We start from the raw sequence: 13,820 nt of genomic DNA, 5'->3' as shown, positions 1-13,820 counted from the left end.
CTGTCCCTTTTCCCTTTCCCTCCCTGTGCCCCTCTCCCCCTGCCCCCCGAAAAAAGAAAGAAAGAAGCAGACATGATCAGAGAGAGGGGGACAATTTGCCTGGATTTGCACCTGACTGACCGAAGTGGGGATAGAGGAGGATTAAATGAAAATAGTTATGACATGAAAGGCTCTTCTGGGCAGTGAAAACAGCACTTAACTTTAATCAACATCTTTGAACTTGAATCTCAGAGGACTGGGTTTTAACAAATCTCATTGACCCTAAGGTGAAACTATGAATGCTGTGACATACAACTTTTGTTGAATGAAAAGGAAGACAAAATGAGCATTTCAGAGTAAGTTGTGAATGCTATCTCAGCTCTAAACTACTAGAACTGAGTAGCAGATGCTACAGCAGGTCAGAACATGGCAGGGCCTGATAGTTTGGAGACTGGAGATACAAAGTGTGAACAGAAGTAAGGGGTTGTTGCATTAACCCATACGAAACGCTCAGTACTACCTAACGAGACTGAAAGGAAATGAAACAACTAATCCAAGGGGAGAGCTCTCAGATTATAAAGGGTACGTTTCAGGCCCTTTTCACATTCAGAGGGAGGGATATATTTAGTAAGCTTTCATTTTAAAAAGCAAACAAAAACCCTGCACTTGGCAACATACTAGAATAAAGTGGACGTGCATTGCATACAACAGAGAAAATGACTCCATAAAGTAGACTATTGAAGTCAAGAACTTTGAAGTTATCAGACCTGCTGCATTAGCATAAGACTAGGGTAGAGGAACCTTTCAGACTAGATTTCAGAGTGAATCTGCAAGTGCTCAGTCTAAGGATTTTAACAAGACTAAGTGCACCAGACTCTCACCCTCTCCCCATCATTTTTAATGCTCCGTAGATGTCAGGACAACTGGCCATAATAACTTATCTTAGGAAGTAGGACAAGGGCTTTGGATGATTTCTGCATGCCAATTTTATGGGCTGTGTATTGTACATATTTTTCAAATTTCTATTATTTTTAATATGTGTATATTTGAAAGTTCATAACAAGTATACAGACTGAGTGCTAGAGATGGCTTATTTTTAATAAATCCTAACTTTAGTCACTATACCACATAATATTTTGCTGAAGTGAATACAGATACAGATTTTAAAATGCATAATATTGAGAAATTAGCTGAGAGGGCCTAAGTGTTACTGTAGGTAAAGAATACTTTTATTGCCTTTAGATTAGTTTCTTTGCGTCAGAAGAGAGACCAGGGAATTTTAAGAGCTTTGTTGTAGAAACTCCAGTGGAAACATTACAAACATTTAATCCCCAACAATATTAACACTATATCCTTTTTTTTTTCTTTTAATCCTCACCTGAGGATATTTTTTCCATTGACTATTTATTTATTTACTTATCCTTACCCGAGGGTATTTTCCCATTGATTTTGAGACAGAGTGGGAGGGGGAGAGACAGAGAGAGAGAAACATCAGTGTGAGAGACACACATCGATTGGTTGCCTCCTGCATGAGCCCAGACCAGGGCCCGGGGCCGGGCCACCGGGAAGGAGACTGCAACAGAGGTAGATGCCCTAGACCCGAATTGAGCCCAGTACCCTTCACTTCGCAGGCTGATGCTCTATCCCTGAACCAAACTGGCTAGGGCTCCATTGATTTTTTAGACAGGGTGGAAGGGAGAGGTACAGACAGAGAGGAGAGAAAAACATCGATGTGAGAGAGATACATTGATTGGCTGCCTCCCACACACGCCCCAACTGGACTGGGAATCAAGCTTACAACAGAGGTACTTGCTCTTGACCAGAACTGAACCTGGGATATTTCAGTCCTTGGTCCAATGCTCCAACAAATGAGCCAAACCAGGTAGGGCAACACTACGAGTATATCCATTCTTAAGCAAATAAGTATGACCTCCGCATGCATATTCAGATGGTTCTGGAAGCATTTTAATCGGACAACCTTGGTTTTCCTAGGGCACACTATCCATGTGCTAGACTCTCCATAGCAAGTATAATGATTATTTCAAATTTGTGAAGTGAGCCTATGAAAAGGATGAGAAAATGTCCTTACAGGTTACTTTTATTACAGCTTTTCAAGGGCTCCCTAAAGCCAAATGATTGTTTTGTTAACACTGATTTAAAACAAATGTGGGCATAGCCAAATCAAGGGAAGTTAACTCATTATAGGTTTGAGTTCATATCTGATAGGAGAATGAAATGCCTTTTTTATTACTTGATAGACTCTAACAGTAGACAAAATTAAATATCCTTCTAATATTTACACATTAAACTTGCTCCAGCAATTTGCTCCTGAAAACAAATCAATAGGACAATATATATAAACTGGAATTAATAAGAAATAAATTCAGCAGAGAGCTTAACTATTCATAGAAAATGCATAATTAAATATTTTTTTTGGGCCTTACCTGTGACTCAAAGTTTCTTTTATTTTAAAAAGAATTTAGCCAATTTTTGCCAGTGATTCAAAGGTTAGATGGATGTTGGAGATAGATACTTAGACATTTATAAAAAGTATCAATCCATTCTAAAGACAAGAAATTTAAGGAACTTTATGTTGTAAACATCCACCAAACTCTTAATTAAATGTCAAAATTGAATAATATTGCCAAACTTCTGAAACAGATTAATATGAACTCGGAATAGCATAACTTTACAAGTGAACTTTATTTTTATTGACAATTTTTGTCTCTCCTGTATTGCCTCAACTTAGACGATGCTTTATTTTAAACTATTTCCTGCATCCTTGAGTCAAAACATTAGTGATAAAATCATACAAGTTTTTTAGGACTTTGTAACTCATCTGGTCAAGGCTCATATTTTTGCAGAATTGAAAACTAAGGCCTAGTAATTGCACTATAACCACAGCTGGTTAATGAATAGTAGGAATAGAAGTATACTTGTTTAATTGATAAAAGTGATAAGCCCTAGCTGGTTTGGCTCAATGGATAGATAAAAGTGATAAATTTAATAATCTTTAAAGCTTACATTTAATTCTAAAAGTCTATGTTTTCATCATACAATAAAGACTATATGTACATGATTCAAATATCATGGTAAAAGTAATTTCTCAAGATCATTTAGCCCCATAAAAGTACAACAATAAAAGTAGATGTATAATTGAATTTCAATGAGGGTAATGTGTATGCAATGGACTAGCAGAGAACAATGAATAAACATCTCATAATATGTGCATGTAGTATAGAGCTTTAAATTTAACCTTGAACCCTTTATAGTGCTCTGGACTCAAACCCTTTTGCTTTAGCAAAACTTGATAAATTATTACATGACTCATTTTAATGTACTATGTCAAGATCACTTATAATAAATGAGATACCAACCATTAAAGTCACCAATGAGAGGTATTTTCTATAAAGACATACATATTTCTTCAAGCTTGCTTGAATAACCCCCATACTCTCACTTCTATTTTAAATCAATGATCCATTTGCCCCAATAAAAAACACAGTTAAGTCATCATCCTACAATTTCCTGAATTGCATCTTAATTTTCTCCAAATACCAATAACCCTATTTCTGCCAGGACATTTGTTTTATTTGTATATTTTCTCTCAGCTCCATGAATTTATTTTTCTAACTTTCTCTTCAATGTGAATACAATATATACAAATTAAATATGCTGACACTGAGAAGAATCATATGCTAAATATAATACATACATAACCCACAAGCCCTAATTTTAGTCAATAGTTTTAACCTCCTCCTCCTCACAAAGGCACCTAAAATTTAATGGCAACTTGATTAATTTGCATTTAACTCACTGTCTCCTACAGATAGTAATGATCAGGAAAATACCAGTGTTATATGGAAAAGATGAATAAAAGCAAACAAATAAACTATATTTGAAAAATAGGCAATCAATAATTAAGTATAACACAACTGATTATACATTATCTTATAGCACAAGCCACTTGAAAATCATGTAAGAAAAGTGTTTTAATGTATCATTATTTCATGAACCTGAAGCATATTTATTAAAAAAATTCCTTAAAAAAGGAGTTACTAAATACCGAGGGGAAAAAATTAAGGAAAGTAAGTAATAGATAAAATATAACATCTACAAGCTACTGTATTTAAAAGCAAAAACTACTGTATTTGCTAACTCTCACAGTTGAAAAAAGACAATTGACAGGGTCATTTTTTTAAAATGAGGAATAATTTAATGTTTGAAGTTACAACCTAGTCAGCTTATATCTAATAAATGAAAAGATGTGTTAGTTTAGGCTACTATAGCAAAAATGCCAAAAAATTGCATGCCTGCACTACAGAAAGGGTTTCTCACAGTTCTGGAGCCTGGAAGTCAAAGATCATGATGCCATCACTTCCGTGCTCTATCCTCACATAGCGGAGAGAGAGAGAGAGGCTAACATTCTGGCCCCTTCTTAGAAGGACATTGACCCATGTGGGCTCTACAGTCACAATCTAATAGCCTTCCAAATGCCCCCACCTCCACATGCCTTCAGGGCTCCGGCATATAATTCAGGAGAACACGAACATTCAGTCCATAGCAAAAGGTGTTAAGAGTCCTCCTCAACTGCCATTGGACACAATGAGCAAATCAATCCTGATAAAGTTCTAAACTCTGTTCCTTGAGACAATGGAGAAAAGGTAAAGCACAGACAGTGCTGCATTTGGAGCATGTCGCCTTCCGCACTTCCACCTGTGCCTGCTGGCTGGGTGTGGGGAGCATTCAAGAAAGGAGCAGTGGCACCTGACAGCATTTCAGTCCTGGAGAGAACTGCCCCTCCAGTCATCACCTACAGTTAGACTATTCAGTTCCTCTCCATGTGTCCCTGGCACTTCTAGTGCTGCTGTCTCTTTGCTAGAGTCTAGGGTTGGTATTCATGAGAGAGTGAATCTATGCTAAGGCCCTTTAAGAGGACCACTGTGTCTATAGTGTCACCTGGATGGAATACTTGCTGATTTTCACAGCTAGATGTTGTGGGTACTCCTCTTCTCTGCACTCTTGCTCTGGGCTAGGGAGCCTAGTGTGGGGCTGGGACCCCTTGCTCCTCAGGGATATCTGTTGCTGAGATACCCTCCCAATTCCTAACCACCACACATGGGTATGGGCTCAGCCCATTTTGTGTCTCTGCCCTTCCTACCAGCCTCAATATGGTTTCTTCTTTATATCCTTAGTTATTCGAGTTTTGTTCAGCTAGTCTTTAGGTGGTTCTCAAGGGTAGCTGTTCTATATTTTAGTTGTAATTTTAATATGGTAATTGGAGGATATGAGCCTAGTGTTTATCTACTCTACCATCTTGACCAGGAAGAATTAACATAATTAAAATATCCATACTACCCAAAGCAATCTATAGAGTCAACACAATTCCTATAAATATACCAAAGACATTTTTTTTTTTCACAGAACTAGAACAGATAATCCTAAACTTTATATGGAACCACAAAGGGCCCTGAATAGCCCAAGCAATCTTGAGAAAGAACAAAGTTGGAGGTATCATGCTACTTGAGAAACAAATTATACTGCAAGACTATAGTAATCAAAACAGCATTCTAGTGACATGAACACAGACACATAGATCAACAGAACAGAATAGAGAGCCCAGCAATAAATCCACTCCTATACGGTCAATTAATGACAAAGGAGGCAAGTATACAATGGAGTAAGGATAGTCTCTTTAGTACATGGTTTTGAGAAAATTGGACATATACATGCAAAAATATGGAACTAGGCCACTTTTTTACATCCTATACAAGAATAAAGTAAATTGGATTAAAGACTTAAATGGAAGACCCAAAACCATAAAATTCCTAGGGAAAAAAAAACGAACAAAAAAACATAGACAGCAAACTCTCTGGCATTGCTCTTAGTAATATTTTGGTGATTCTCAAAATATTTTAAACTTTTCATTATTATATTTGTTATGGTGTAATCATTTTGGGAAACCAGAAACTGTACCCATGTAAGACAGCTAACTTAATTGATAAATGGTGGGTATGTTCTGACTGCTCCAGCAGCAGGCTGTTCTCCATCATTTTCCCTCTCATTAGACTTCCCTATTTCTTGAGGCACAATAATATTAAAATTAGGCCAATGTATCACCCTATAATGGCCTCAAAGTGTCCCAGAGAAGGGAAGAGTCACACATAATTAAATCAAAAGCTAGAATGACTAAGCTTGGTGGAAAAGGCACGTAGAATGCCTAGACAGGCCAAAAGCTCCATGTTTTGGACCAAACAGCCAAGTTGTGAATCAAAGGAAAAGTTCTTGGGGGAAACAATAAGTGCTTCCCTTTTAGTGAACATACAAATGATAAGAAAGTGAAGCTGTCTTGTTGCTGAACTCATTCCCGGTGAAGATTGTTGAAATGACAACAAAGGATTTAGAATATCATGGGAACTTAGTTGATAAAGCAGTGGCAGTTGGTACAGCAGTTTGAGAGAATTAACTCCAATTGTGAATGCTCTACCATGGCTAAAATGCTATTGAACAGCATTGCATGCTACAGAGAAATCACTGTGACGAGAAGAGTCAATTGATTTGACAAACTTCATTGTAGCCCTATTTTTAGAAATTGCTACAGCCACCAGGACCTTCAGCAACCACTACCCTTACCAGTTGTCAGCTATTGACATTGAAGCAAGACCTTGCACCAGCAAAATGATCACAACTCTTGATGAACTCAGATGATGGTTAGCCTTTTTAACAATAATGTATTTTTTTTTAATTTGGGTATATGCATTGCTGTTCTAGACATAATGCTATTACACACTTAATAGACTACAGTATAGAGTGAATATAACTTTAGTATGCATTGAGAAAACCCAAAAAATATTAGTGTGACTCACTATCTAGCAATATTTGCTTTATTGTGGTGGTTTGGAACCCATCCTGCAATATCTCTGAGGTATGTCTATATAGAAAAGAATTATTTGCTGGAGAATAATTTCTATCATTGTTCAATGGGCCCTGTGGCCTTGTCTCTTGAATTATCTGCATGGATCAAACTATCCTTTATAAGTAGAGATAAGCCACATTTGTTATTGTGACAAATACACAAGGCCCTTACACTTTAAAACACTTCAGTAGAACATAAAAAAAATCATAAAATAAAACAATTCACAGTAAGCCAAGAATCAATAATAGTAAAGTCCCTGATCTGTATAATGTTACAAGTCTGTTCGCTAACATTAAGAAAAGAAGAAGAAGGAAAAAAACCCTCATAGAGATGTGCAATTTAAATGTGCTTCTGGAATTAATGGAGCAGTGACTCTTCTCAGCTTTTAACGGATCATAATTAATCAGCTCCCAATCAATAATAACATCCTAACTATAGAACCACTGTACTCACCCATGATGGTTAGGGCTGTAGCTTTTGTTAATTCTTCTTTCATTGACTCTATTACTTCTAAATTACCACCATCTAGGTTGCATCTATTTATGGTTCCATTTCCGGAACTGATCCAATAAAGCTTGTTTTCCACATAGTCTATCGATAGACCTGTAATTAAATTATACATCTTAAACATAAGGGTAGCCACTTAAATTGCAATAGTCACCTAGCACTACATTTGAGGGGGGGAAATATGTTGCAAACTCAGGTTCTTGTCTGAAAATATGAGGTCTAGCTAATGGAAAATATATGGGGGGTGGGAGGGGCAAAAGCAAGTTAATAATGTAATATATAATACAATAACTAATGAAAACATAATACAAAGGTAAATTCTGCGTTTTTCATACTTACAACTGTAAACCTACTTTTGTATATATATATATATATATATATATATATATATATATATATATATATACTGTTTTAACTTTCTGTGAAACAATATATTTTAACAGGAACTTAACCATTATCTCTGTTGATTATCACAGCAATCTTGTGACACCGAATTCTACTTTACAGATAAGGAACATAATACAAAGAACAGTTAGAAAATGAGTCCCTAGATAGTAGGTAGTCATCCCCGAAATTTTAATAAAGGTACTATTTACAAATTGAGTGCTTGGCCTCTTATTATACCAGTTGGCTTCATAAAGTTTTAAAGTGTAATACTCATTTAGGACACTAATTTGACTTATATAATGTACAATCTCTCCTCTACTTTTAGTAAAATTTACCTTAGGCAGACATAAACTTAAATTGGAGGTTTCAACTTTTTTTCAAGTAAATTCAAAAGTGGAAGAATTTCAAGAAATTGCCGAAACCGGTTTGGCTCAGTGGATAGAGCGTCGGCCTGCGGACTGAAGGGTCCTAGGTTCGATTCCGGTCAAGGGCATGTACCTGGGTTGCGGGCACATCCCCAGTAGGAGATGTGCAGGAGGCGACTGATCGATGTTTCTCTCTCATCGATGTTTCTGACTCTCTGTCTCTCTCCCTTCCTCTCTGTAAAAAGTCAATGGAATATATTTTAAAAAAAAAAGAATTAATCATTTCACTGGTATATCAAATTGAATGGGGAACATTTAGGGGCTGCCTAGAAAGATAAACCATTCAACAAGTAAGTGAACTAAGCCAAAGTCACAATGTGTCAATCTAGATTAACTTTATTATATAGGATGGACCGTTTTATATATTGCAGTGGTATTTATGGTTTTTAAAGTCTCAGTACATGTACATTTTGATTGCCAAGGGTTCTTAGTACACATCTACTTAATTACGTGCATGTTAAATAGGCTTGGGATCTACATTATAACAATAACTCTGTGGCTCCAATTTGGTCATCTGTGATCCAGAACAAGGTGTGGATCACAGGTATTGTATTCCTGAGTATATGTGGACATATATGTAACTCAGGCATACAATATGGTAAACTTTCTGAGGTCTCCCTCAGAGAATGGATTGAACAAACCACAAAAACTCTCCTCCTCATAAAAATAACTATTTTTTTAAAAAGGAAGAAAGGGAGGGAGGAAAGAAAGGAGACAAGTAGGGACAAAGGGAAAAGGTAAGGATGGAGGGAAGAAGGAAGGGAGGGAGGAAGGGAGGAAGGGAAGAAGGGAGAGAAGGAGGGAGGGAGGGGAGACAAATGAAGAGAATTACAAGTTCAAGTGCATTGAGAGAGGATTAAAACAACACTAATTTCTCAACTATAGATAGTCCCAGGTCAGAGAGTGGAATTGGCTTATCAGACCAGTTTTAATCAAGTAGAAATAATTCAACAAGTCTATAAAATATACCAGAGATTTATTGACTTATTGGTACGTTTTGCTAATAGAAGTCTGGATGGTTCACCAGAAAATTCACAATGCCCCACATTAGATATTTCAAGGAAGACATTTTCATTTTTTTGTTTTTTATTGTATTTTTGATGACCATGGTAAGTGATTGCTTTTAATCACAATGGAAAAATAATCAAATCATGACTATCATAGTCACATTCTATGGTGTAACATTTTCAGGGCAACACTCTATTCACCATTCAATTTTTTATCAGAGAAAGTTGGTTACTCTGCAGGTATCTAAGTGCATCTTTTCTAGTATTAAAATGAATTTTTAGTGGTTTAAACCACTCAATTTCCAGAAGTGCTCTATTTTACTTTCTGCTTAGTTGACTATCTAGAGCACATAATTCCATCTCTAATCAGCAATGAAGATATCTTTACTACGAATTTATGATACAAAATATAACCCCAAACTTTCTATTGCTGAATTTTCAACAAGACTTGAATAAACAAATACATTCATGAAGAATTCCCTTTAGGAAGGTTATCTATCCTTCTGTGTCCTTTAAATTTTATCTCTCAATCAAGCCAAATCATCAGAGAACAATATACATTTTTATATCGCTGTGTTTTTGTCCCTCTCTGAATCTCTTGCTGAATTGAGCTTTGGCATTATGCCCTTGGTTTAAATGAAGGATGCTATAAGAAGTAGCCATAAGAAAAATACTGTTATAATTCCCAGGATACAGTATCTGAAAACAGTACCTCACACAGTGACCTCTTTATACAAGGACCCGTGGGAGAAATTTCTTTCGGGGCTCAGTGCCAGGAAAAGCTATATATGGAAAATATAAAATTGTAACTGGTCATATTTCTCTCTTTGCTTTGGCTGCAAAGAAACTGAAGAGTCCTATTGTGAGCCATACACAGCAATTGTAAAGAAACTGCATTTATACTACTAATTTTACTCCTGGCTTAAGTAGAATAATCTATTATTGTACTTAACCTTGGGTTTTAAAATCAGCATTATTCCTGTCTTTCTTAGGGAATGTCTTTAAGTTTCATCAACCCTTCTTTTGAAGGAGAGGGCATGTTTACTGACTGTGTCTAACTTCAAATTAGTCTGCAATGTCAGAACTTTCTCCTCCACCTAACACCCTGCCGTTTCTAGAGTCTGACTCGCACAATGTAAAGCAGTATTCAGAGAGAGGAGGAAAGTTACACAATTTGGGTCAACGTTCCCCAGAGTCTACTACTCAGCACCTTTGTTTCTGAACTGTGAGTGCCCAGGGAAGGAGCTGTGTCAGTGATCTTTTACCTTCAGTGCCTAGCATGAAGCCTAGAGCAAAGAAAAAATTATAAACATTGACTGGATAAATGAATTCTTTAAAAAATCCCAGTATTAAAATTACTAGAGGCCCAGTGCACTAGATCTGGGCACTCAGGGGGTGTCCCTCAGCCTGGCCTGTGCCCTCTCGCAGTCTGGATGGGGGGAGCGGGCCTAAGCCGTCAGTTGGACATCCTTAGCGTTGCCATGGAGGTGGGAGAGGCTCCTGCCACCACCACTGCACTCGAATGGACTCCTGGCTGAGTGGTGCTCCCCCTGTGGGAGCACACTGACCACCAGGGGCAGCTCCTGCTTTGGGTGTCTGTCCCCTCGTGGTCAGTACGTGTCATAGCAACTGCCCGTTCAGTCACTTTGCATATTAGCCTTTTATTATATAGGATAAGTTGTCTTCAAGGAGTTCTGCCTAGTGAAGTAAAATAATACTCACAACATGTGTGAGTATTTTATATATATATATATATATATATATATATATATATATATATATATATATATATATATTTATAATATGTGTGTATTTCATATACTCAGATGTACACACAATATTTTCTCAGTGATACAGGTACACCAAAATTAAAACTTCTGTTCTGTGAAAGCCAGTAAAAGACAAGCTTCAGTCAGAAAAATGTATTTGCAATCTCCATATCCAACCAAATATTAGTATCAACAAAAGAATTCTCAAACCTCAGCAGTTAAAACAAAATTAGAAAATAGGCCAAAAAAAAGTGAACAGGCATTTCACAGAAATAAGATATACAGATGGCAAACAAACACATGAAAAATATGTTCAATTCATAGAAACATTAAAATGGCAATGATTTAAAAACTTACAAGACTGGCTAAAACAAAAGTAGTCATGAAATTATATGTTAGCGAGTATGCAAAGAAAAACTGGATCACTGATATACATTGCTAGTAAGAATGTATAGGCACTCTTGAAAAATGCTTGGTGTTTCTGATAAGCTCCAAGGATATAAGCTGAGTAAAAAAAATAATCCAAAAGGTTATGTGCTCTATGGTTCTATTTATATAAGATTTTAAAATGATAAAATTTTACAAATGGAAGACAGATGGTATGTGGATGGCAAGTAGGATAGGAGTAGGTGTGGTCATGACAGATTATTGTGGCATTAGAATTATACAGTATCTTGACTGTGGTAGTAAATATAGAAATCTACACATGTGATAAAATTTATAGATATAACTACAGAAACAAAAATGAGTACAAGTAAAACATAAAATATGAATAAGATTGTTGGATTGTATTAAGGTCAATATCTGGGTTGTAATCCGGCTGGTATTGCTCAGTGGTTGAGTGTTGGCCCATGAACCAAGAGGTCCCTGGTTCAATTCCCAGTTAGGGTACATGTCTAGTTTGCAGGCTCAATCCCCAGCAAGGGGTACAGGAGGTAGCCAATTGATGTCTCTCTCTTATCAATGCTTCTATCTCTCTATCCCTCCTCCTTCCTCTATAAAAATAAATACAACATTAAAAAATAAAAAAGACAATGTATATATATATATATATATATATATATATATATATATATATACACACACACACACACACATATGTGTACATGACTGTATACTATACACACAGGTGTTAATATTGTACTATAGTTTTACGTAATGTTTCAAATGGGGGAAATTAAATAAAGTGCCCATGGGACCTCTCTGTATTACTTTTTATAATTGTATGTGAATCTAAGTTTATCTCAATAAAAATTTCAATTGAAAAGGAAAGCATGCTATTCAAAAACTAGTTGAGTATGTACAGGACCAGAATATGCCACTCCAAAATATACCATTTTGGCTTAAAGATTATTCTGAGTCCAAGGCATTTGAGAAATAGCAGGTGCACTCTGTCCTTCACCATTATTTGCCCAAAAGTAGACTTAATATCTTCATCACTAGTCTAAATTGATCATCCTAGAGATGGCACTGAGAGGAATCTACGTAACACAGCTCACTTACAACCCTTATCTTCAATTAGTTTTCCTCAGTTTCACCACCCCTCCATTTGTCTCCCACACTTTTCCTTTGTCTTGTCACTTCTGTACAAATGTTTTGCTTTTTGTTAAGATGCTATATAAGCCTGAGTTCTGACCACTTCTTTGAGTTACTACTCATCAAGGACCATTTCCCATGTGTATACATGCTACTTGTATTAAAAAAACACACATATAATTTTTCTTTTGTTAATCTGTCTTTTTGGCAGTCTAATTTCCACTATTCTAGTCAGAGAACACAGGAGGACAGAGAAAAAAGTATATTTTTCCTCTTATACTGGCCAAATTTTAAATTGATCTAAATTCTTCCTTGGAATCATACTTCTCAATTCACTGAGTTTTAAGAAGTCATTAATACCATATAGAGTTACAGAAATAAGTTAATTAACTTAGTTTCTTTTGTTTATCATATCAAGCTAAGATTTCATCATCTCCTCCATTCTCTAGCACATATATTATTGTACCTGGGATAATTTATTATTTCAAGCTTGATGACTTGCAAAAATTATGTGCCTTATAAAAATAGCATGCGAGGAAATGAAGGAAAGACCAAGACAAGTGACAGACTATTTCTTGAGAAGAGTTGTGCTCTAAAATATTATTTTAAAAGCTTTAATTCCAATAGTTATATAATTTTCCAAACCTATATTCAATAGCTTGATAGGTAAGGTGGAACAAAGTATTCTTAAAAGCACTGGATTATGTACTTTTAATATATTTTTTTAAATTATAGTTCCTGTTAATATAATGCTAAATATTTCCTTATGTTAGAGATTTTTTCCTACCCACACAGAAATATTCAGTTTTCTAGATATATCACACTATTTTGTGCCTATTATGCTTGTTTACCCTTCCTGCTAAGAATAAGGAAAACCCTTTTTCCTATCAGTTCTTTAAAAACTAAAGCATAATCCTAGCCAGTGTTGCTTAGTTGGTTGTAGCACTGTCCCATATACTAATGGTGGTGAGTTCAATTCATGGTCAGAGCACATACCCAGGTTGTGGGTTTGATACCCAGTTGGAGTACATATAGAAGGTAACTGATTGATGTTTCTCTCTCTCCCTCTTTCTATTTCTCTCCCTTCCCATCTCTAAAATCATTAAAAATAAACAAATATATAAATATTTACATAAATATATTTATCCTTCAAGATCTAGTTGAAATTTCAAAATACCACCAATTTGGTTAAAACTCATCTCTATTTCCCTTCCCCACAAAGAATTACTTGTTTTCTCTATTTTTGTAGTACCTAATCACATTAACCTCATGGTGTCTGGAAGCCAGTGCTTAT

General features: G+C 35.9%; 1 protein-coding gene across 1 annotated transcript in view; it reads right to left on the bottom strand.

Annotated features, from left to right (window-relative positions):
* The window catches only part of LRP1B (LDL receptor related protein 1B), a 924,684-nt gene that overhangs the window by 536,073 nt on the left and 374,791 nt on the right, over positions 1-13,820 (bottom strand). Inside the window, exon 28 of the mRNA XM_059704885.1 lies at positions 7,349-7,498. Within this exon, the coding sequence (XP_059560868.1) occupies positions 7,349-7,498 (150 nt within the window). The remainder of the gene's footprint in view (positions 1-7,348; positions 7,499-13,820) is intronic.

This window comes from Myotis daubentonii, chromosome 7 (genome assembly GCF_963259705.1).
Source record: "Myotis daubentonii chromosome 7, mMyoDau2.1, whole genome shotgun sequence".
NCBI lineage: Eukaryota > Metazoa > Chordata > Mammalia > Chiroptera > Vespertilionidae > Myotis > Myotis daubentonii.
Note: the sequence above shows the minus strand (reverse complement) of the source record. Positions and strands in the feature narration are given on the sequence as shown.